Source organism: Anomaloglossus baeobatrachus, chromosome 7 (genome assembly GCF_048569485.1).
Source record: "Anomaloglossus baeobatrachus isolate aAnoBae1 chromosome 7, aAnoBae1.hap1, whole genome shotgun sequence".
Classification (NCBI taxonomy): domain Eukaryota; kingdom Metazoa; phylum Chordata; class Amphibia; order Anura; family Aromobatidae; genus Anomaloglossus; species Anomaloglossus baeobatrachus.
The window spans coordinates 199,498,670-199,524,981 of NC_134359.1; the positions used below are offsets into that span (position 1 = coordinate 199,498,670).

Here is a 26,312-nt window from a genome sequence, read left to right on the forward strand (position 1 = left end):
TCACAGGGACACCAGAGAATAGAAACGGATACTGTATAATGAAGACTTTAAAACTAGTGTGTAGGAGCTCAAGTACAATGTGCCAAGTACATTAAAAAGTGCAAGCCACTTAATGAATTTGGCACATCTTTACTGTGGTCAGCGCCTCCATGTTTCTCACGAGAAATGTTACACTAGTCAGTGACTGGAGTAGCATTTCTGGTATAAGAAACACTATCTGTTTTAATGAACTTGATGGATGATCTTAGCCATGCCCAGTGCTCCTTCTCCAACTTCACCCACTTTGGTGGAGATGGCTGCGGAAAGGCAAAAAGTTCAAACATTTTTGCACAAGCCTGTACTACGCAAACAGTTTGCAACTTTTCTTAAGTGAGTTATGCAGGCATAAACATCCCGATGAATCAGCACTTATATGCCTACCTTTAGCTGCACTTATATCAGCATGTACTCACACTGATGCTGGCAGCGATGACTCGGCTTTTGTCTCCCCCGATTGTTCTACTTATCAGAACAAGACGAGGTTTGGAAGCTACATACATGGTCAAAATTGTTGTTACCCCTCGTTTAATGAAAGAAAAACCCACAATGGTCACAGAAATAACTTGAATCTGACAAAAGTAATCATAAATAAAAAATCTATGAAAATGAACAAATGAAAGTCAGACATTGCTTTTCAACCATGCTTCTACAGAATTTAAAAAAAAAACCCTCATGAAATAGGCCTGAACAGAAATGATGGTCCCCCTGAAAATAATGTGACAAAAAGGACATGTTAAATCAAGATGTGTCCACTAATTAGTATCACAGGTATCTACAATCCTGTAATCAATCAGCCAGTAGGCCTGTATATAGGGCTACAGATACTCACTGTGCTGTTTGGTGACATGGTGTGTACCACACTCAACATGGACCAGAAGAAGTGAAGGAAAGAGTTGTCTCAGGAGATTAGAAAGAAAATTATAGACAAGCATGTTAAAGGTAAAGGTTATAAGACTATCTCCAAGCAGCTTGATGTTCCTGTGACTACAGTGGCACATATTATTCAGAATTTTAACATCCATTTAACATCCATGGGACTGTAGCAAACCTCCCTGAATGTGGCTACAGGAGGAAAATTGATGAGAAATCAAAGAGACAGATAATATGAATGGTAACAAAAGAGCCCAGAAAAACTTCTAAAGAGATTAAAGGTGAACTTTAAGCTCAAGAAACATCAGTGTCAGATCGCACAATCTGTCGTTGTTTGAGCCAAATTGGACTTCATGGGACAATGGGACCAAGGGGGACATCATTGTTTAAAAAAAAAAAAAAAAAATAACACATAAAAAAGCCAGACTGTAATTTGCCAAACTTCATGTTGACAAGCCACAAATTTTACGGGAGAATATCCTATGGATAGATGAGACAAAAATGGAACTTTTTAGCAAGGCATATCAGCTCTATATTTCGACGGAAAAATAAAGCACATCAATAAAAGAACACTTTCCCTACTGTGAAACATGGAGGAGGCCCAGTAATGTTCTGGGGATGCTTTGCTGTATGTGGCACAGGGTGTCTTGAATCTGTGCAGGGTACAATGAAATCTCAAGACTATCAAGGGATTATAGAGAGAAATGTGCTGTCAGTGTCAGAAAGCTTGGACTCAGTCGCAGGTCATGGGTCTTGCAACAGGATAATGACCCAAAACGCACAGCTAAAACACCCAAGAATGGCGAAGAGGAAAACATTGGACTATTCTGAAGTGGCCTTCTATGAGCCCTCACCTAAATCCTATTCAACATCTTTGGAAAGAGCTGAAACATTCCGTTTGGAAAAGGCAACCTCAAACACAAGACAACTGGAGCAGTTTGCTCTTGAGGAGTGGCCAAAATACCTGTCGAAAGGTGCAGAAGTCTCATTGACAGTTACAGGAATCGTTTGCTTGCAGTGATTGCCTCAAAAGGTTGTGTAACCAAATCTAATATATAAAGCTGAATGTATGTGTGTGTGTGTGTGTGTGTGTGTGTGTGTGTGTGTGTGTGTGTGTGTGATATGTCCGGGATTGGCATCTGCACCGTCGCAGCCACAGCCACAAAGTTTGCACACTCACACTTCTTGACCCCGAGAGCGTCATAGGCTATGTTTTGAGGGGAAATTTTAACCCCGTTCTTTACAGTTATTCACCAAAAAACCTGCCTCCATTAAAGCGAATGGAGCTGGGAGCCACAGTGCAGCCAGAACTTCAGAAGAATGTGCAGCCACGCCCTTATATGGAATGTTGGCGTGTCACAATGCAGCCAGGGAAAGAAACAGACACAGACAGAGTAAGAAACAGACACAGACAGAGTAAGAGACAGACATAGACAGGGAAAGAGACAGACAGGGAAAGAGACAGACAGGGAAAGTGACAGGGAAAGTGACAGAGATAGATAGACAGGGAAAGAGATTGAGACAGACAGAGAAAGAGACAGACAGGGAAAGAGAGAGAGATAGAGAGATATATACAGAGGGGGAGACAGACAGAAAATGGGAGAGAAACAGAGAGATAGTAACTATCCCGGGCAGCGCCGGGTGCTATGTTGTGAGGCGAAATTTTAATCCCGCGCGTTCCAATTTACCAATCACTTTTGCCCCTATCTACATAATGGGGAAAAAGTGAAACAAAAAGTGTTGGGGGCAAATTGACAGCTGCCAGATGTGAACAAGGGGGACTTAAAGAATGAGAGCGATGGCACCAAAGAGTACAGTTAGGTCCAGAAATATTTGGACAGTGACACAATTTTCACGAGTTGGGCTCTGCATGCCACCACATTGGATTTGAAATGAAACCTCTACAACAGAATTCAAGTGCAGATTGTAACGTTTAATTTGAAGGTTTGAACAAAAATATGATAGAAATTGTAGGAATTGTCACATTTCTTTACAAACACTCCACATTTTAGGAGGTCAAAAGTAATTGGACAAATAAACCAAACCCAAACAAAATATTTTTATTTTCAATATTTTGTTGCGAATCCTTTGGAGGCAATCACTGCCTTAAGTCTGGAACCCATGGATATCACCAAACGCTGGGTTTCCTCCTTCTTAATGCTTTGCAAGGCCTTTACAGCCGCAGCCTTCAGGTCTTGCTTGTTTGTGGGTCTTTCCGTCTTAAGTCTGGATTTGAGCAAGTGAAATGCATGCTCAAATGGGTTAAGATCTGGTGATTGACTTGGCCATTGCAGAATGTTCCACTATTTTGCACTCATGAACTCCTGGGTAGCTTTGGCTGTATGCTTGGGGTCATTGTCCATCTGTACTATGAAGCGCCGTCCGATCAACTTTGCGGCATTTGGCTGAATCTGGGCTGAAAGTATATCCCTGTACACTTCAGAATTCATCCGGCTACTCTTGTCTGCTGTTATGTCATCAATAAACACAAGTGACCCAGTGCCATTGAAAGCCATGCATGCCCATGCCATCACGTTGCTTCCACCATGTTTTACAGAGGATGTGGTGTGCCTTGGATCATGTGCCGTTCCCTTTCTTCTCCAAACTTTTTTCTTCCCATCATTCTGGTACAGGTTGATCTTTGTCTCATCTGTCCATAAAATACTTTTCCAGAACTGAGCTGGCTTCATGAGGTGTTTTTCAGCACATTTAACTCTGGCCTGTCTATTTTTGGAATTGATGAATGGTTTGCATCTAGATGTGAACCCTTTGTATTTACTTTCATGGAGTCTTCTCTTTACTGTTGACTTAGAGACAGATACACCTACTTCACTGAGAGTGTTCTGGACTTCAGTTGATGTTGTGAACGGGTTCTTCTTCACCAAAGAAAGTATGCGGCGATCATCCACCACTGTTGTCATCCGTGGACGCCCAGGCCTTTTTGAGTTCCCAAGCTCACCAGTCAATTCCTTTTTTCTCAGAATGTACCCGACTGTTGATTTTGCTACTCCAAGCATGTCTGCTATCTCTCTGATGGATTTTTTCTTTTTTTTCAGCCTCAGGATGTTCTGCTTCACTTCAATTGAGAGTTCCTTAGACCGCATGTTGTCTGGTCACAGCAACAGCTTCCAAATGCAAAACCACACACCTGTAATCAACCCCAGACCTTTTAACTACTTCATTGATTACAGGTTAACGAGGGAGACGCCTTCAGAGTTAATTGCAGCCCTTAGAGTCCCTTGTCCAATTACTTTTGGTCCCTTGAAAAAGAGGAGGCTATGCATTACAGAGCTATGATTCCTAAACCCTTTCTCCGATTTGGATGTGAAAACTCTCATATTGCAGCTGGGAGTGTGCACTTTCAGCCCATATTATATATAATTGTATTTCTGAACATGTTTTTGTAAACAGCTAAAATAACAAAACTTGTGTCACTGTCCAAATATTTCTGGCCCTGACTGTATATACCGTACAGTTGCTAAGGTGGGGCCCCGGCATGGGATACTCACCACACTCGGGGATATGAACACACACACAAAATGCGCCACACACTACCATGTGCTTGAACACATATACCACCCTCAGCACACATACACCACACGTACACCAACCTCGCCACATAATCACCCTAAACACACACAAGTCTGGTATTATCCTTCAAAAATAAAAATCTGATTAATAAGCAGCCAAACTACAAGAACAACAAATGTACCACATAGGAAATACGGCAGCTGTCAGTCACATCACCTGTCTATATTGTGTATGTGTGAGCTAATATATACTGTCAGGGGGGAGGGCTTTCTGTTGCCTGGAGATTTATCAGGCTACCAATAGCAACCAATCACAGCTTAGCTTCCATTTTGCTACAGTTAATTAATCTGAGCTCTGATTGGTTAATATAGGCAACAATTTAATAATTTGATTTCTATCTATTTGTTTTGTGTTTTTTGGGTGAGAGATAGATAGACAGGGAAAGAGACAGAGACAGTCAGAGACAGACAAGGAAAGAGACAGACAAAGAGATAGAGAGAGAGACAGAGAGATATATACAGAGGGGGAGACAGACATTATAATTACATTTATATCTATTTGTTTTGTGGTTTTTGTGTGCAGAATACATTTTTGTTAATACATTCTATTTTGTTAACAACAGTTATTAACCCGGGCGAAGCCGGGTAGTACAGCTAGTATTAAGATAAAGAAGGAGGGGTGCCATCATCTCTGTGCAGGCCGAAATAATGAATTTTATTTTTATAAAAATTCTGTGTAAGCAGAAAAGCAGCAATGTCTGACTTTCATTTGTTCATTTTCATAGATTTTTAATTTATTATTAATTTAGTCAGATTCAAGTTATTTCTGTGACCATTGTGGGTTATTCTTTCATTAAAAGAGGGGTACCAACAATTTTGACCACGTGTGTAAGTGGAAGCAATTTTTTTGCAAGAATAAATACAAATCTGCTATTAAAGTGGTTTGCAAAATTTCAAAACTTTCCATGCTAGACAAAATAATAATAATAATAATAAAAAAATAAAAGTACAGTTTAGTTATTCTTTAAAATCAGACTTTTTTGTTTTTGTTTCTCTGTTCTTTTTTTGCTTTTCTTCATAAATGGCAAAGTTGAAAAACATAAAGCAAAAGTTAATATTAACAATATTTTATTACACACAGCAGACATACAATATTCTTTAAAATCATCAGAATTATGCAGACTACATAATACATTTCAATATATACCGTATATTTCCTTCAGCTCTGATCCTTAAAGGAGTTGTTCCCTTTCAAATATACTTCATCCCTTGCTGTATTAAAAAAAACAAAACAAACAAAGAAATAACTGTGCTATATTCACCTTCCCCGGTCCACTTGTGAGTCTTCGACACTGCTCCTGGTGTTTGGCATTGGCTGGAGTGTTGATGAAGCAGCAGCCAATGAGTGAGAGAGGTGGCTCGGAGCGGTGCATTTCGTCTACACTGGAATGCACTGCTCAGTGTTACTGAGCTCACTGATTGGCTGCTGCACTGTCAAGGTACCGCCAACACCATAGCAAATGCCACATGTTGGGCAGCTGCATAGACTCACCGGCGGACCTGGGGAAGGTGAGCACATTGTATTTTTAAAAGAACCACTCCTTTAAGTAACCTCCCTCTGCTCACTTCCTTAGCCATGTCATAGTCGCAGATTAGAAGTAATTCTGACCTGTACCCTACAAAAGTAAGCTACCAAAGGGTGTGTATCAGCGTAGAAAACCTGACATAGTATTCAATCAAGGAAACTTCAAACATTATCAGCAATTTAGCAATAAATTATTTCTTAGGGTTATATTCAGTCCACAGATTTATAGATTTCAAGTAAAGTGCAGCACCTTAGATTAATGTCAAATAAATAATTTAGGTTGAATAGCTTTAACATGGAATAACAGAGGATTTTACATATCTTGATTTATTAGGTAATTAATAAGAAATCTTCTTATATTTGCTTGTACTATTGATTTATGCAGTTTTGCAACACATTAGTCACCATTTACAGAGAACCTGACAGCAGGATTTACTCCTATTATCTAATTACTGCGCTGCTTTTGTCATTAAATGCTCATTTCAAGCAACCCCAATGTTAAGGGAAAGGTGCTTGTATAAAGGTAAGATCACCATTTTAATCTTTTGTTCCAACATTAACTAATTCGTTTGACTAGTCATAGAGGCGTAAACATTGCTGACCAGTCCAGCCCAGACAGCTGGCACATAGTGGAACGTAGGTAAGGTTTTCTGTGTGAGCCACTGCCTCCCGGCTCAGCACGGTAACAGACTGCAGAGAGAAGGGCTCGGCCAGTCAGACCTTGGGTGTGCAGCATGACGCCAGGGTAATAGAACATAGGCAGATCACTGTAGAGCCAGTGCCTCCCGGCTCAGCACAGTAACAGATCACAGAGGGAAGCGCTCGGCCAGTCAGACCTCGGGAGTGCAGTGTGATGCCAGGGTAATAGAACATAGGCAGATCACTGTAGAGCCAGTGCCTCCCGGCTCAGCACAGTAACAGATCACAGAGGGAAGCGCTCGGCCAGTCAGACCTCGGGAGTGCAGTGTGATACCAGGGTAATAGAACATAGGCAGATCACTGTAGAGCCACTGCCTCCTGGCTCAGCACGTTAACAGATCACAGAGGGAAGCGCTCGGTCAGTCAGACCTCGGGAGTGCAGTGTAACGCCAGGGCAATGGCATATAGGCAGATCACTGAATGAGCCAGTGCCTCACGGCTCAGCACGGTAACAGACTGCAGAGAGAAGCGCTCGGCCAGTCAGACCTTGGGTGTGCAGTGTGACGCCAGGGTAATAGAACATAGGCAGATCACTGTAGAGCCACTGCCTCCCGGCTCAGCACAGTAACAGATCGCAGAGGGAAGCGCTCGGCCAGTCAGACCTCGGGAGTGCAGTGTGATGCCAGGGTAATAGAACATAGGCAGATCACTGTAGAGCCACTGCCTCCTGGCTCAGCACGGTAACAGATCACAGAGGGAAGCGCTCGGCCAGTCAGACCTCGGGAGTGCAGTGTGACGCCAGGGCAATGGCATATAGGCAGATCACTGAATGATCCAGTGCCTCACGGCTCAGCACGGTAACAGACTGCAGAGAGAAGCGCTCGGCCAATCAGACCTTGGGTGTGCAGCATGACGCCAGGGTAATGGTATATAGGCAGATCACTGTATGAGCCACTGCCTCCCGGCTCAGCACGGTAACAGATCGCAGAGGGAAGCGCTCAGCCAGTCAGACCTTGGGTGTGCAGTGTGACACTGGGGTAATAGCACATACACAGATCACTGTATGAGCCAGTGCCTCACGGCTCAGCACGGTAACAGACCGCAGAGAGAAGCGCTCAGCCAGTCAGACCTCGGGAGTGCAGTGTGACACCAGGGTAATGGTATATAGGCATATCACTGTATGAGCCAGTGCCTCACGGCTCAGCATGGTAACAAACTGCAGAGGGAAGTGCTCGGCCAATCAGACCTTGGGTGTGCAGTGTGACGCCAAGGTAATGGCACATAGGTAGATCACTGTATGAGACACTGCTTCCCGACTCAGTATGGTAACAGATCGCAGAGGGAAACGCTCAGCTAGTCAGACCTTGGGTGTATAGTGTAACGCAAGGGTAATGCCAAATCACTGTGCACACCCAAGGCCACAGCAGCCGACAGGGATTTGTACAACATTAGGATGTTGGAAAAAACAGAGGGGCAGTACAGGCACCATAACAGTGCCTCTATGGGTGTGATATCAACCGGCTGGGCTGCTAGGCAAATATACACACCACTACGACCAGTCAAACTGGCATATGCAAGAACAAAATATTACAATGCTGATCTAACATGTGTACAAGCAACTTTCCCTTGACATTGGGGTTGCTTGAAATGGGCATTTAATGACAAAATCAGAGCTGTCATTAGTTAATAGGGGTAAATCCTGCTGTTGGGCTCCCTTTAAATAAAATGTAATAAAACTAGAAACCTGTACCTGCCAAATTGCTCACTAATCATGGTAGTGTAGACCCTGCCAAGCATATATTGCTTTTTTCATTGTGACTCAACATAAAAGTTACAGATTGTTTTGCCATCATGTAAATATTCTATACATCCATTTTCTTGATATATAGATTCAAATCAAATGTACATTGACCACTAGCAGTTTTCCTGAAGAATTGAATATTAAACCTATTATACACAAACAGAATATTTTGGGGCTTATTTATTCAGCTCATTTTTAGTATTTTATGAAAATATTTTGTAAGTTGATGTTTTTATGTTGACCAATATATGGCTTTATTCTGGAGCATGGTGATTTCTAGAATAACAGCGACATAGAACTGAGCAGTTGTGGATTCTCACGAAGAAGAAGGTGAAAGTAACAAGCCCCAGCATAGCCCGGTCAGTGGCCATTATCACTTAGGGCTGCTTTACCCTGTAACTGGGAATGCTATGGCAGCTTCAGATATAGGGGAAAGTAGTAATAAGAAAAGTGAAAATAAAAGTAAAATGTGTGAAAAGAAAATAATAAATCCCTGATAAAAAAAATCATTTCACTAATCCTAAATGAAAGTCTGCCTAGGACGCATTCACCTTAAATAAGGCATGTCTCATACCAATGTTCCCACGCTCCGGTCCTCAAGAGCCACCGATAGATCATGTTTTCCGGATTTCCTTACTATTGCACTGATAATAACTCCATAACCTGTACAATACTATGGAAATCCAGAAAACTTGATCTGTCGGTTGCTCTTGAAGACTGCAATTGGGGAACACTGTCGTATACTACAGTAATACTGCACAATGGCAGAAAAAAAAAAATAAAACTGCTATATTGTTAAAACAATAATGCCCTTTTGCTATGGGAAAAAAAGATGCAAATATAGCCACTTGTCCAGTGTATGCAAAACCCCTTTCTCAAAAAAAACCAAGAAAACAACGAAAATTTGTATTGGTTGTTGTTAAGGGGTTAAAAGATCCTATTAACCACCTCTAGGAGGCGCTTTCTGCATACAGGTTATAAAGCAAGGCATGCGATAGGCTTCCAAGCTCCCTCTAAAGGCACCTGCAGGCAGCTAGAATTTTTTTTTTAACTTAGATTTCCAACCTCTATAATGCTTTATTAAAAAGTAGCACAGAATTTTAGACCAATGAAAATAAAGGGTCTCTAAAGGCTTTTGACTTACAGAAATAAGGTTAATTGAGGGTTAATAGAGTCACAAAGCTGTCAGGCCTCCGCACTGAAAGCCGGCCACTCTCGGGAGGAATAAAGTTCAGTATCTCCTGATTGCTTTTAAGGCCACTTTACAAGTAACGACTTCGCTAACCAGATGTCGTTGGGGTCACGGAATTTGTGACGCACATCCGGCCTCGTTAGCGACGTCGTTGCATGTGACACATACGAGCGACCACTAACGATCAAAATTACTCATCTACTCGTTGATCGTTGACACGTCGTTCATTTCCCAAATGTCGTTGCTGGTTCAGGACGCAGGTTGTTTGTCGTTCCTGAGGCAGCACACATCGCTACGTGTGACACCCCAGGAACGACGAACAACAGCGTTCCTGCGCCCTCCGGCAACGAGGTGGGCGTGTCTTTCATGCAGCTGCTCTCCACCCCTCCGCTTCTATTGGACGCCTGCTGTGTGACGTCGCTGTGACGCCACACGAACCGCCTCCTTAGAAAAGAGGCTGTTCGCCGGCCACAGCAACGTCGCTAGGAAGGTATGTGCGTGTGACGGGGCCTAGTGATAATGTGCGCCACGGGCAGCGATTTGCCCGTGACGCACAAACGACGGGGGCGGGTGCTTTCACAAGCGACATCACTAGCGATGATACTGCGTGTAAAGCGCCTGTTACTTTCAGTACAGTCACCGCTTAGCACACAGTGAGCGGCAGCAGCAAGCACACCACAAAACTTTCATTAGTAGCTCGCACTAGCTCGCACCAAAGCTATTAAATAAAAATGCCAGGGCATACTTACTGCCGCCACTCACTGTGTACTGACCAATAGCTGTGCTGAAAGCATGGCTACCGGGAGATAATGCACTTTTTCCCTTGTGGAGCCACTGGCTTTCAGTCATAAAGGCTTGCACAGAGCGAATAGTCACTGCTCAGTACACAGTAAGCGGTGGCTATAAGCACTCTCCTTCACTTTGAGCACAGCTACCAAAAGATAATGAACTTTATTCCTCCTAGAAGACACCAGCTTTCAGTCATACAGTTGTGCACGGAGCGACTACAGTCACCACTCAGTACACGGTGAACAGCGATTATAAGCACGCCCCGACACTTTGATTAACAGCTTGTGCTACTGCGCATCTGTGCAGAGCGAGCGGTCAATCAAAGTGCTAGGACGTACTGAAAGTCATCACTCACTATATGGTGAGCCGTGACTGGTGCCACTCCTCTATGACTGAAAGCCAGCAGTTCATGGGAGGAAAAAAGTTCATTTTCTCCGAGTAGCCATACTTAGAAAACTATCGGGCTGCGGTACTGATAGACTATTAGCCTTCATATTAAACCCTATATCTTCAGGTTAATGGCATTTGGGGACAGACAGGATCCTTTTAAACAAAACAAAAGTTAAATACAAAACAAAAAAACAGTTTTCAATTGTGACCATTCACTTTAACAGTAAATATCATTGGTGGCTATATATGTTCTCTATTACAGAGGTGACATTTATAGTGAACAAATCAGAAGTGTTCTATATTTGCATATCATCTTTTTAACATAATTTAATAAAATTTTCATATTAATAAAATAAAAATAGCTAAGCTTTTATATTTTGTTTATAGTAAAACCATTAGAACTTTTCCTTTCTTACAATTAGGACTCATGATTAGATGTACAACAGTTTAACAGTGTCAGCCTTAAAGAGGTTGCCGCATCCTCTTATCTTAAGGAGCACACCATTCCTCATCCTCCTGACCTCTAGGTGCTGGCGGGCTGCAAGCTCCTTTAGATTGACAGAACTGTGCGCTCTTGCTTTTTGTAAGCAGAGGCAGCTTTGCCTCAGCAGCATCAGATTAGTGGAAAGACACAGAAGCTGGCTGGAGTCACCCAGCTTCAAATCAGTGCCTGCAAACTCTATAGGAAAGAGCTTGAAAGTGCTGCGCTCTTTGCTTAGAAGACCGGTCACCTCTGATGGACTACAGAGGTGGCCAATAACTTAGCTGTAAACTATAGAATGAAGAATTCCTCTATTTTTGACAACACAGAGAATTTTTAATTAGTGATAAATTGCAAAGTTGCTTGTTTTTTTACAGGCACTTTGCAATTTTACCCATTTAAGAAGATGAGACAACCCCTTTGCAACACAGACTATCCAGCTACTCATACATAGACATTTTTAGACACTATTCATTTCCAGAAATCATGGGATACACTACCGTTGTTACATATTTGTGCTGATAGTGCCAACAATCACATAAGTGCTAGGACATGATTAGATTGTACTAATTGTAGCAAGTTCTATTTAGAATCATCATTTGCAGAAAAGCAGATGTAGAAGTCAATGGCCGCAGCAGGCAGATGCACTGAGATCATGTCCCTCATCCAAGTGTACATTTCAGCCTCGTTAGACTCTGTCAGTGAAACGTATCGCAGTTTGCAAGCGTGATCTGTAGAATACTAATTAATTTGTATCAAAAAATGAACCAAGACTTCTTCTAACAATATTTCTTCTTTCTTCTGGACATTTCCCTTGCCTCTGATGTTATGAAGGCGTTATATGTTCTAAAGATGTAGGGATTAAAGTCATACAACAAAGTATATTTGCCAAACAGTGAACTACCCTGATGTCTTTATGCTAGTGACTAGAGTATCTCATTCTAAAAAAATCATCCCGAATGGTCTCAGTGTTCACCTCCTCAGTGCCAAACCAGATGACTTTGCCATTATTGATGTCCTCCTTTAACTTTCGCTTAGATACCGTCAATGTGCCGAGGTCCTCTGTAATGTTGGGGCCTGTCATCAATACGTAACACGCGTGCCGGCTGCGTTCAAACAGGGCAGCTAAGAAATAAAAATGAAATAACTTAATTTCAATATGCCAGGTGCACAAAGCTGTCTGTGGTGTTTGCACAGGGGTATAGGAACACACTTACCTATATACTCATGTGTAAGCCAACTTGTTCAGCATATTTTTTATGCTGAAAAAGCCCCCTCGGTTTATACTTGAGTGAGGGACTCACTCAGAGGCGAATCTCAGGGGGAGGACTGTTGGGGCATGTACCCCAGGAGCAGTTGTCAGGGGAACGCCATAGGCCACCTGAAGCGGCGCTCTGAGAGTCTCCATGGTCGCTGCATTTTGCCACCCTTGTAGTGGGTGTCGGCTTGTCTCTGAGTCTTGCTATCAAGCTGACAGATGGACTCAAGAGAAATTACAATGTGTGCCTCACTGTGATCAATTATACTTGTGTCTTTCAGATGCACGTACAATTGAACCTGACCACCGGCACTTCCAGGTCAGGGCGACATCAGCTATGTGATCAGGTCAGCTGATCACACTGGTGACGCCACTCGTCGGTGCTGCAGAGCAAACAACTGAGGGTGATGGAGGAATTATAATATAATATAGAATTCCACAATATGTGGAAAGGGTGAGAGGAGGAATGTATATGCGGCCACGAAATGGGGGGAGGGTGAGGGGAGGAACGTATATGTGGCCACAGCATGTTAGCAGGGTGAGGGAGGAAATATATACAGACACAATATGGGGAGAGGATGAGAGGAAGAATATATATGTGGCCACAGTATGGAGGGAGAAATATATATGCGGCCACAGCATGTTAGGAGGGTGAGGAAGTATATACGGAGACAATATGGGGAGAGGATGAGGGGAGGAATATATAGGCAGCCACAGTATGGGGTGGAGGAATGTATATGCAGCCATAGAATGGGGGGGAGGGGAGGAATGTATATGCGACCACGGTATTGGCAAACAGAGTGGGGAGGGGAAATTTTATATATACTGTATATACATACAGTACAGTTCAAACATTTAGGGTCACTTAGGCTGTTTTCACATTACGTTTTTTTAACATGCGTCCTGAAATTTTTTTTACGCAAAAACGGATCTACTGCAAAAGCGTTTTCATTTCAATGCATTTGCAATGGACTCGCGTCAACATGCGTTCACCTGCGTTTGCGTGCGTTATAGTGAGGATGCAGCGAGTTGCAGTTTTTTAACTTTTTTCAAAAACGCTACTTGTAGCATTTTTGAGCTGCGTCCAAATACTGCAAATTGCTGGATCCTGACTAAACAGCACGCAAACGTATGTGAACGCTGGCATGCTGATAGACAGGATCTTGCTTGCTCTACTGAGCATGCCCAGAAACCAGCCTGGCGTGATCAGTCTCTCTCTCCCCCTTCCTCTCTCCCCCTCCCTCTCTCCCCCACCTGAGAGCTGCGGAGGCTCGTAACCAAGGTAAACATCGGGTAACTTGCTTGGATACCCGATGTTTACCTTGGTTACGTGTGCAGGGAGCCCGGCTCCAAGCAGCTGCAGACACTCGTAACCAAGGTAAATATCGGGTATCCAAGCAAGTTACCCGATGTTTACCTTGGATACGAGCCTCCGCAGCTGTCAGATGCCGGCTCTCAGTCACACGTTCAGTTCCCCTCACTCCCGATCACATGACTCCAATGCCCGCCCATAAACTTCAAGTGACAGGATCCTGCAAAATAACACATGCGTTTGCATGCGTTTTTCTCTGCAAAAACAGGATCCGCTTTTGCAGCAAAAAAACATTCATGACGCATGCTAAAAAAACGTAGTGAAAGCAGCCTTAGATATTTCCTTGTTTTTGAAAGAAAAGCACATTTTTTTTTTCAATGAAGCTAACCTTAAATTAAACAGAAATACACTCTATACATTGTGAATGTGGTAAATGACTATTCTAGCTAAAAACATCTAGTTTTGAATGCAATATCTACATAGGGGTATAAAGTCTCATTTCCAACAACCACTACTCCAGTGTTCTAATGGTACATTGTGTTTGCTAACTGTGTTTGAAGGCTAATGGATGTTTAGAAATCCCTTGAAAACCCTTGTGCAAGTATGTTAGCACAGCTGAAAACAGTTTTGCTGATTAGAGAAGCTATTAAACGGACTTTCCTTTGAGCTAGTTGAGAATCTGGAGCATTACATTTGTTGGTTCCATTAAACTCTCAAAATGGCCAGAAAAAGAGAACTTTCATGTGAAACGTGACAGTCTATTCTTGTTCTTAGAAATGAAGGATATTCCATGCGAGAAATTGCGAAGAAACTGAAGATTTCGTACAAGGTGTGTACTACACCCTTCAGAGTTAAGCACAAACAGGCTCTAACCAGAGTAGAAAGAGAAGTGGGAGGCCCCGCTGCCCAACTGAGCAACAAGACAAGTACATTAGTGTCTTTAGTTTGAAAAATCGACACCACACAGGTCCTCAACTGGCAGCTTCATTAAATAGTGCCCGCAAAATGCCAGTGTCGTCTATAGTGAAGAGGCGACTCCGGGATGCTGACCTTCAGGGCAGAGTGGCAAAGAAAAAGCCTAAAACTGGCTAATAGATTGAAAAGATTAATATGGGCAACAGAACAGAGACATTGGACAGAGGAAAATTGGAAAAAATGTAATAGTCAGACGAATCGAAGTTTGAGGTGTTTGCATCACATAGAAGAACATTTGTGAGACGCACAACTACTGAAACGATGCTGGAAGAGTGTCTGACGCCATCTGTCAAGCATGGTGGAGGTAATGTGGTGGTCTGGGGTTGCTTTGGTGCTGGTAAAGTGGAAGATGTAAAAGGGATTTTGAATAAGGAAGGCTATCACTCCATTTTGCAATGCCATGCCATACCCTGTGAACAGTGCTTGATTGGAGCCAATTGCATCTTACAACAGGACAATGACCCAAAGCACACCTCCAAATTATGCATGAACTATTTAGGGAAGAAGCAGGCAGCTGGTATTCTATTTCTAATGGAGTGGACAGCCCAGTCACCAGATCTCAACCTTATTGAGCTGTTGTGGGAGCAGCTTGACCGTATGGTACGCAAAAAGTGCCCATCAAGCCAATCCAACTTGTGGGAGAAGCTTCTGGAAGCATGGGGTGAAATATCTCCAGATTACCTCATCAAATTAACAGCTAGAATGCCAAAGATCTGCAAAGCTGGAATTGCTGCAAAGGAGCATTCTGTGCCGAAAGCAAAGTCCGAAGGAGAAAATTATTATTTCAAGTAAAAATCATTATTTCTCATCTAGTCAATGTCTGGACAATATTTTGTATTCATTATGCAAATCATTTGATAAATAAAAGTTTGATTTTCCATGGAAAAGACAATAGTCTGGATGACCACAAACTTTTGAACTGTAGTGCATGATATATGTATATATACACACACACACACACACACACACACACACACGTACAGTATTGGGAGGGGGAATGTATATATGGCCACACAGTATGAAAATAGAGGGTGGGGTGGGGAAAGTAAATATAGTCACACAGTGTAGAGCCTGTGTTGGTATCTATTTTTATTTTTTAAATTTACCAGTAGCTGTTGCATTTCCCACTCTAGACTTATACTTGAGTTAATTTTTCCCAGTTTTTTTGTGGTAAAATTAGGTGGCTCGGCTTATGTTCGGGTTGGCTTATACTCGAGTATATACGGTATATTGTTTTTATAAATTATAAAAGCGACCTTACAAGTCTAGTACCTCCATATATGTTGCCAGGTCATTTTAACAGCAAAATGAGAACCGCAAACATAAAACCCAAAAAAGAAAGGTAGAACTGCATTTTTTAACATTTCAGCCCACTTGGAATTTTTGTTCATGTTTTAAGGCTATGTGCGCACTAGACCGTTTTTCCCGCGGATTTACCCGCGGATTTGCCCCGGAAATTTCTTGAGAAATGTCTGCAATCTTTGTGCAGACATTTCCCATGAAATTCAATGAGAAAAAAAAATAGCTGTGCGCACTGTGCGGATTTTTCTCAAGAAAATTTCTTGAGAAAATTTTCTCGAGAAACTTTCTTGAGAAAATGTGCATGTCCATTAATTTCCGCAGGTACCTGCGGTATTCCGGGGGTATTCCGCAGGTAGCAATGATGTGCGGTATACCACCGGAATAGCCGCGATTTACCTGCGGTAATGCCCATCGCTGCCTGCGGTTTTGCAGGAAGCGATGTCATTATGCCAGGAAGAGGAGCAGAGGAAACACACGTCACACTCCCTGGACGCCGCACAGAAGCACTTCCGTGCGACCTCCAGGTGTCTGTGCAGTGTGTGTCCTGCTCCGGCCTCGCGGCTCCCAGCACTGCAGGGTGTCAGTGTCTGCCCGCAGTGTCAGCAGCCTGTCACGCTGCAGAGCAGGCAGACACGGACATCCTGCAGTGCTGGGAGCCGCGGGGATGACGATCGCTGCTGTCAGGAGGTGAGATCATTACCTGCTGTGACGATCTCCTGCCTCCTGACGTCAGCGCTGTCACTGCTGTCTAGGGCCGACTCGCGAGCGGCCCGAGACTGTCACTAGCGGTGACGTCACGGGCTCTCGCGATAAGTCAGTGACAGCGCTGACGTCAGCAGTACAGGAGATGATCACAGAAGGTAATGATCTCATCTATGCTCCTGATGGCAGCGCTCGTCATCCCCTGCAGTGACCTGAGCTGACCTATTGATGTTAGCTCAGGTCACTGCATTGCTCTCCCAGCCAATGGGGAACATTCTGTTTTTCATTGACTGGGACAGCGACTATGGTATGGATCGCCGTGCCCCCCCCCCTTATTGGATTACGCCGGACGTGGAATTGATTGTGCTCTTTTCAATAAATTGGTTAAAGAGGGAATGTTTTGGGGAGTGTTTTTTCAAATAAAACTTTTTTTGTTGTCTATTTTTTAATTATTACTGACTGGGTTGGTGATGTCGGGTATCTGATAGACGCCTGACCTCACCAACCCCAGGGCTTGATGCCAGGTGACATTACACATCTGGCATCAACCCCATATATTACCCCGTTTGCCAACGCACCAGGGCGCGGGATGAGCTGGGGCAAAGCGCCAGGATTGGCACGTCTAATGGATGCGCCACTTCTGGGGCGGCTGCGGCCTGCTATTTTTAGGCTGGGGAGTGTCCAATAACAGTGGACCTCCCTAGTCTGAGAATATCAGACCCCAGCTGTCCGCTTTACCTTGGCTGGTGATCCAATATGGGGGGGACCCCACGTTTTTTGTTTTAAATTATTTATATAATTTAAAATAACAGCGTGGGGTGCCCACTGTTTTGGATTATCAGCCAAGGTGAAGCTGCCAGCGGTGGTCTGCAGGCTGCAGCCGTCTGCTTTACCCTAGCTGGCTACAAAAAATGGGGGGACCTCACGTCATTTTTTTTTAATTATTTATTTATTTTATGGCTAAATACAAGGCTAAGCACCCTTTAGGCTACTTTCACACATCCGGCTTGAGCTCTGCGGCTCAATCCGGCTGTGCAAGCTATGCAACGGATGCGGTGAAAACACCGCATCCTTTGCATAGGTTTTTCCTTTGCGGCCAGTCCGGTTTTTGCCGCTTGCGGCATGCTACTGAGCATGCGCAGTGGCAAAAACCGCATGCGGCGGCCGGATGCGGTTATTGCCGCATCGCGCCGCATCCGGCCGCCATAGGCATGTATTGAAAAATGTGCCGCATCGGCCGAATGCGGCGCGATGCGGTTTTTTTTGCCGCACGAAAAAACGTGCCAGGCAACGTTCCATCCGGCCGCCGCATCGGCTACATCTGCCGCATGCGGCAAAAAACGGACGGAACGCAAGGCCATGCGGCACAATGCGGCACTAATTAAAGTCTATGCAGGAAAATCGCAACCGGCAGCAAAAAAAACCGGTTGCGATTTTCATGCAAAGTGCCGGATTGTGCCGCATAGCAAAAACCGGAGGTGTGAAAGTAGCCTAAGTGCCACATGAAAGTCACTAAAGGGTGCCAGCTTAGAAAATGCAGGGAGGTGGAACATTATATAGGTTTTTCTCATCTATCTATCTATCTATCTATCCCTCTATCTATCTATCTATCTATCCCTCTATCTATCTATCTATCTATCTATCCCTCTATCTATCTATCTATCTATCTATCCATCTATCCCTCTATCTATCTATTCATCTATCTATCCCTCTATCTATCTATTCATCTATCTATCCCTCTATCTATCTATCTATTCATCTATCCATCTTTCCCTCTATCCATTATCTGTCTATCGATTATCTTTATTATTTATTGCAGGGACAAACCTGCGGTAAATCCGCGGTAAATCCGCGGCAAATCCGCGGCAAATCCGCGGCAAAAACGCATGCGGATTTGGTGCGGATTTTTTCCGCAGGTCCGGAAATCTTTCACTGGCAGAAGTTTCTCAAGAAATTTTCTTGAGAAACTTCACATTTCTAGTGCGCACATAGCCTTAAGCACATTATACAGAAATCATTCAAAACTGCATCTCGTGCCATCAATACAAGCCCTCATATGTATAGGTTTACATAAAAAAAAGAAAACAAATAAGTTTTTTTTTAAAAAAAGGGAGGAGAAAACGAATATACAGAAACAGAAGATCATCGGGTCACAAACGAGTAAAAACAGTAAGGGTGCTTTCACAATGCGTTCCTCTCCCTGTTCAGTGGTCCCATCTAGGCTTTTGTCCATGCCCCCCGCAAAACATGAGCTGATGGGCCACTGACTATAATGGTGCAGACGGAGTCACCGTGTGCTCTGTCTTGCATCATTTTCAGGGATATATGCCTGTCTGTCTCAAGAAAGCGTATAACCCTGAAAATGGTGCGCGACACAGCACATGGTGACTCAGTCTGCGCTATTATAGTCAGTGGCCCTGTTGGGTCATGTTTTGTGGGGGGTTCAGATGGAAGCCCCGATGGGACCACTGAACGGGGAGAGGAACGTGGTGTGAAAACGGCCTAAGGCTTTCTAATCTTCAAAGCTCTTTAGCACTATACCAAGTGAGAGTGTTTCCAAGTTATTACTTACTCACATCATTGGACCATAACTTACCACTAAATTGGATTATATTTTCAGTATGATTGTTCAGCTGGAGAAGGGCATTTGGGTGTGATGGGTGAAACATGAAAAGGTTTTCCTCCCACTCCTAGAAAGATAGGACACACATTTTAGTATATTTCTCACTTATTAAAACTGTTAGAGAGAAATTACTAAAATCAATTAATGTTACATAACCACAAGGTCGCAGTATTATAAATGATACATTGTGAAAAATGTAAATATTGCAATGCATAATTTTTTCCCAGAAATTTTCATGGCCTGATCATCATCTTCATAGCAAAGCTCCACCACTGATCGGCTGCTTTGTGTAGTTTATGAAAAAATGTCCTACTGGTGGTTAGAAACTGTCAGCAAGCTGGTTCTGACAAACCAAAATAGGAGTCTGTATAATATATGGATGAATATTAATGCAATGTTTTTAAAATGAGATCAACTCCTAGAGACATGCAGGATCTGTCATTAATGATACTTGGGTTTTCATTTGTTGCTGAGCTAAGCTGTTATGGATATTCAGAAAAACTGATCAATTAGATCACGAGGGTTTTGAATCTCTGCTCCCCACTAATCAGCTGCATAAAAGGTGCTGCAGCCCTCCAGTGTCCACGGTTTCCCAGTATTGTTTACCAGCTACACTGCTATACGTTTAGTACTGGCCGTGCATGGTACTGCAGCTTAGTCCTATTCACATGTACTATATTTTTTGTTTTATAAGACGCACTGGATTATAAGACGCACCCCAAATTTAGAGATAAAAAAAAAAAGGTAAAATAAAAAAAATGGAGTCCGTTTTATAATCCGGTGTTGTCTTACCGGAGGGGGGCAGCAGTGGTGGTGAAGCGGGGTCACAGGAGGCAGAGGTTGTGCTGGCAGCCGCGGCGGGTCAGTAGCGTCAGTCGCAGCGGGTCCGAGGTGGCAGCGGCGGTCAGTGGCGGCAGGCGTGGCGGCGTCCATGGTGGCAGCCGCGGCGGGTGAGTGGTGGAGCAGGCCAGTGAAGTGAGTGTCTCAGTGTGTCCGCAGTCCCGGTTCAAATGATGGCGCCTGGAGCGGCGCATGCGCAGATGGAGCTCTCATTCAAGAGCTCCATCTGCGCACGCGCTGACTCCCGGCGCCATCATTTGAAACTGGGACCGCGGACACACTGGGACACCTGCCACACAGCCACCCACCCGAAGCACGCACACACAGAGTGACAGCGAGCAGGCCGCCCGCCCGCACAGAGAGGCAGCCGGCACAGACAGGCACCCGGCTGCCTGCACGCCCGCCCGCCCAGAAAGGCAGCCGGCACCGACAGGCACCTGGCTGCCCACGCGCAGCCACAGGCACCCGGCCGCCTGAACGCACCCGGTCGCCGCACAGCACCCTGGTAAGCTGTATTCGGATTTTAAGACGTACCCCCTCATTTTCCTCCCAAATTTTTGGGAAGAAAGTGTGTCTTATAATTCCAAAAATACGGTATATGGCAAAACTGTAGTAAACAGTACCAGGTCAACAATGAATGGAAAATAGTGATCGTTGTTGAGTCACGGCCCTTTCAAAAAGCTAAATGGTAATTTACCATTTGGCGGTCATATTGTGCCGCTGGTTTCTCTATGTAAACACCCCTAAACTCCCGCCTCATCTAATATTCATTGCCTATTCTAAGGGCACGCCAGAACCAGAAAATGACTTTAAATCAACCAAAAGTAATTGATTTACAATCTACCTTCAATATGAAGTAAAGAACTACTGGCAAAGACTGAAAGTGCTGTAAACAGACCTAAAAGGTTCATTACTCTCGTTATTCTTACTGACTATTTTTATCCCTATTACGTGAAATCAGAGCCGCTGTAAACCAGCGTTGTGTAGAGGTGACAGATACGTACACTGGTGTTGGAATCCAGATAATTCACTCCCCAGAACAGAAATGTTGAGCGGTGGTCTCCTGTATTCAACACGGCAGGGTTTTCTCTGGCAGTTCCCAAATTCAGTTCAAAATCCCACTGTAAAGCTCCACTGTTACTGTCTACTATAATGACCTGGACACAATGGGTATTTTGGGAAAACATGAGACAAGAATGAGAATGTATCCGCAAAAAATATCATAAAAAGAAGCAGAAAATATTTTTTTAAAAACAAAGAAAAAAACTATTTTTCACAAAACTAACAAAAAAACTTCAATATAAATATAGTCATGAGGAGCTACTTTTTAGTAATATATATATATATATATATATATATATATATATATATATATATATATATATATATATATATATAATAAACAGATCAGGTGTTCAAGCCAATATCAGTATTCTTATGGCTGGGAGAAGGATAAGAAAAGTCTGAAAACTTGAACAAAACTGCAAATCACTAATGCCCCATTGCTTCATAGATAAGCGTACAATGTGTGCAGAATTATCAATTATTTTTATGCAGGTTTTCCCACGCCAAAGTGTATGAACTCTAATGCTTATTGGATAAAGCAGATCAGGTGATGTGTTTTTGTGTACAGAGAGAGGGGGTGTCGTAATGACACCTTTTATCAAGTTGTGCGGAATTATTAGGTAGCTTGTTTTCCTCTGACAAAATGGGACAGAAAATAGATTTAGCTAAACCTAAAAAGCCAAAAATTGTTACTAGTCTTACAAAGGGTAAGATATCGAGGTGTGATAATAGAACCATCAAATGTTTTGTTGCAAATAGTCAACAGGGTCACAAAAATGTTGAGAAAAGAAAGCAAAAGAAGATCTTGGGTACTCACCGTAAAATCTTTTTATCGAAGCCTTCATTTGGAGGACACAAGAAACCATGGGTGTATGCTACTGCTACTAGGCAGGAAAAAAAAATTAGCGCCTCCTCAGTAGGATAAACCCACTACCCGGAGCCAAGATGATCAGTTAGTGTGAAATCAGGAGGAGAAGCAACGCAAACTGGCACAACAGACACATTTAAAATGGGTGCGTACTGTGTCCCCTGATGAAAGTTTTCAGAAAGATTTTGGGTACTCAACGTAAAATCTCTTTTCTCTATTGCTTCATTGGGGGACGCAGGAAACCTTGGGACATCCCAAAGTAGTCCCCAAGGGTGGGAAAATAAAGAACTAGAAAAAAAGGAAGACTAGGAAAACCTGCAGCTGTAAAGCGTAAAAAACAATTCTGTCTAGGCCTGAACTGTAAAAAGGTGTGTACTCAATAGAACCTGGAAGGGAAATTGCAGATAACTAGGAAGCAGCTTATTAAGAAAGTTGCCAAATAAAACCAGACAACAATGGACCAGGAGACCCCAGACATAGAAAAAGAAAGCTGGAACGCCAGTGAAGACTCTCCCTTGCCAAATATGTGGCCAAAAGGATAGAGCAAATTTAGACCAAAAGACCATTACGATGACTCTCCACGAAACGAGCATCTAAAGAGGCTGTTCTAGACAGATCAGGGTCTGCAGAAGCACTTTGACAGGACACAATATATCTTACAGACCAGTCAGAGAATGAGAAGGGAAAGAACAGAGTGAGAGAAGACTTTATCACAGAAAACCAAATGCAGGACCACCTGTTTCAGTGAAGATGAGGAAGGACCGGCGACAGGATAGGACTGTTAGTTCTGAGCTACATCCATGGAATTGATCTTTGCCAGGAAAAATTTTTTAGAGAACAAGGCAAGAAGAGAAGGATGGCTACACAAGGGGGGTGAGACGAGGATGAGAAGATGAGGCCCCGGAGGTCAATAGAATTCTTGCACACCTTACAGGGGAAAAACAATATGTGACTGGACATTAGATTCCTTTGAAAAGGTTTAAATGGGAGACACCTGAATTAGAACAGCGAAACAGACCAGACTCAAAGATCGGCATCAAGAAGGACAGGAGGATAGGTACAAAAGAAGAAGGGTTTCCTTGCTTTGATAATGATCAATGAGCTGATTAGAAAACCAAAACCTTCTTAGAAAAAAAAGAGGACCAAGGAAACAGATACGGAAAAAAAACCCTAAGCCCCAAAAAAACGGAGGGGGCACAGGGCAGGGAGGAAACATCATAAATTCACACCGTTATCCAACCTGACAAGGCAAGCGGAGGAAGGGAAGGAGATATAAAAATTAAGATACACTCCTGGATCAGTGGTTAATCTCTCCCCCTTTGTGCTCACTGAGGCACAAATTACTCTGCTTAAGGGGCGGAAATTTGTTCCTACTGCTAGAGGAGAATTATTCCAGACGATTAAGGACATAAATAGATTTATTCGACTGCTGACCGTAAAGAGACATTTTTTCAAAGCAGATGACGGTGTGGAATTAACATCAATTGTTTTTTCTTTTTGCAAATATTGCTTATCTGAAAATAATGCTTTTATATAGTAAAAATTCCTTTTTGTATGCTCTTTGTATATTTTTACAACTTTTTTTGTATATTCTATGATGTTTTTTGTATTTGCTTTATAATGTTTTACTCAATCTATTGTGTTGGATTGTGTATGGATATCCAACTGATGGTACTATTTTATATATAGATCCGGTTCTCGATGTGATCTATTTAAAGCCACTATACACTTCATTTCTTTGTCATTTTGCCTATGACTAAGGATTTTTTTTCTCTGAAACGCGTAAGGTGTAGAAAGGCATATGGAGAGATTTTGTTGATCCATTAACATTTTTTTAATGTGAGCCAATAAACTTTAGGATTTTTAAAGCCAACGGTGCTGGATTTGTTTCCCTCCCTGTTTTTCCTTCTAATGATTATGTCAGCTGTGGATGCCAACCACGGATACCGTGCACAAACCCAAATGGGATTCTATGCAGAGGAGTGGTGAGCTGGAACTTGCTTTTTGTTACATGTAATTCATAGTAGATGGTGGTTTTGAGTCACTGGCTGGGTAGTAAATAGAGTATTAGGTCCGGAATCAATCTTGGCAGTAAGATGAGAAACACTAACATCAGACGTCCAGAGTGTTGCCTGCCGGGAGGCTGGAAGGTACCGGTTAGACTTATCTCTGTGCAACGTCAGGCTCTGGAAGGAAAGGGGGCAAGGGAATGATTGTCACAAGGACCGATCATCTGGAAGCCTCAAACACTTGATGTGTTAGGGTCCTTCTACGGACACCAAGTTAAAACTGATCAGCTTGGCTCCGGCTGGTGGGTGTATCCTACTGAGAAGCTAACTTTTTTTCTTTCCTAATGTCAGGCTCCTAGTGTTAGCAGCATACACACATGGTTTCCATAGGTTTGTAGTTTGTTGTCACCAATATTGGTCTCTGATATTTTATTTCAATTGTCAGAAATGTATCTTTGTACATTTTGAGTTGTTTAGTATTCTCACTTAATCAGATGAAAATTAACAATTCATGTGGGAAATTTACATTTTTTCATTTTGTTACATAATTTTGAACACTAATAGTTGCACAATAATTCTGCGGGTAAATATTCTCCAGAGAAAGACAAAACCTCACTTTTACTTTCTTAAATATTTAGGTTTCAGGTTATTTAACTTTTTGGATTGACCGACAGCAGTGTAGTCATTCAATAATAAAACTTCTCATCAAAAACACAAATCGCCTAATAATTGTGCACACAGTATTATAAAACATATACCATGATAACCAACAATGTAAAGGAAAGGGAAGTAATGTTTAACCATTTATTGTCTGTAAAATAACCAACCTTCTTTTTGTTCATTCCAATTTCCAGCTCCATCATTATAGAGAACACATCTCTCTTGAAATATCCCAGAGCTGGTTTACTAGAAATATAGAAGAGTAAATCGTTTACAAAAGTGCAGTACATGTTTTATCTATGTGCCTAATGCCATGCATATATTATATAGTTAGGTACAGAAATATTTGAACAGTGACCGAATCTTCGTGATTTCAGCTCTGCAGGCCACTATTTTTTTTTTATTTAAAATGAAACAACTGAGATGTAATTGAAGTGGAGACTTTCAGGTTTAATAAAAGAAGTTGAAGATAAATATCCTGTGAAACATTTAGAAATTGCAGCTATACTCTACAAAGCCTCTTCATTTTAGGTTCTCAAAAGTAATTGGACAAATTAACTTTAGCATAAATAAAATGCTAACTTGTAATATTTTGTAGAAAATCCTTTGCACACAATAACATGCTTGAAGTCTGGAAGCCAGGGACATCACTAAACGCTGGGTTTCCTTGTGATGCTTTGTCGGCCTTTACTGCTGCTGACTTCAGTTGTTGCTTGTTTGTGGGTCTTTCTTCCTTAAGTTTTGTCTTAAGCATGTGAAATGCAACTCAATGGGGTTGAGATATGGAGACTGACTCTGCCATTGCAGAATATTCCACTTTTTTTTCCTTAAAAAACTCCTAGTTTTCTTTCACAGTAGGTTTTGGGTCATTTTCTATCTGTCCTGTGAAGCGGCGTTCAAATCAACCTTCCTGCATTTGGCTGAATCTGAGCAGAAAGTAAAGGCCCACTACACTTCAGAATTCATCCGTCTGCTTCTGTCTTCAGTCACATCATCAAAAAACACTAGAGACTCAGTGCCATTGGAAGCCATGCACGCCAGGCCATCACACTGCCGATCGTGAGCCATTCTAAGCCTTGTCTAAACTATATTCAGCCCATCATTCTGGTACATGTTGATCTTAGTTTCTTATGTACAAATAATGCTTTTCTATTTTTAAGACTGATTAATGGTTTGTACCTTGTGATGGTAGATTTAGATCCTGAAACACTTACTTCCTGGAGAATGTTCTTCACTTGGGTAGATATTGTGAAGGTTTTTTCTTCACTATAGAAATAATTCTGTGATCATACACCACTGTTGTCTTCCGGGGATGTCCAGGCCTTTTTGAGTTCCCAAGATCACAAATGCTCCCTTTTTTTTCTTGCAGAATGTATCAAACT

The 26,312-nt window shown here is 42.6% G+C and overlaps 1 protein-coding gene across 1 annotated transcript in view; it reads right to left on the reverse strand.

Annotated features, from left to right (window-relative positions):
• Nucleotides 1-7,605: 7,605 nt before the first annotated feature.
• FAM234A (family with sequence similarity 234 member A) overlaps nucleotides 7,606-26,312 on the reverse strand; it is a 77,243-nt gene continuing 58,536 nt past the window's right edge. The window contains exons 9-12 of the mRNA XM_075317869.1: nucleotides 25,098-25,176; nucleotides 21,333-21,485; nucleotides 19,462-19,555; nucleotides 7,606-12,441 (exon numbers count right to left, since the gene is read on the reverse strand). Of these exons, the coding sequence (XP_075173984.1) occupies nucleotides 12,236-12,441; nucleotides 19,462-19,555; nucleotides 21,333-21,485; nucleotides 25,098-25,176 (532 nt within the window). The 3' untranslated portion in view covers nucleotides 7,606-12,235. The remainder of the gene's footprint in view (nucleotides 12,442-19,461; nucleotides 19,556-21,332; nucleotides 21,486-25,097; nucleotides 25,177-26,312) is intronic.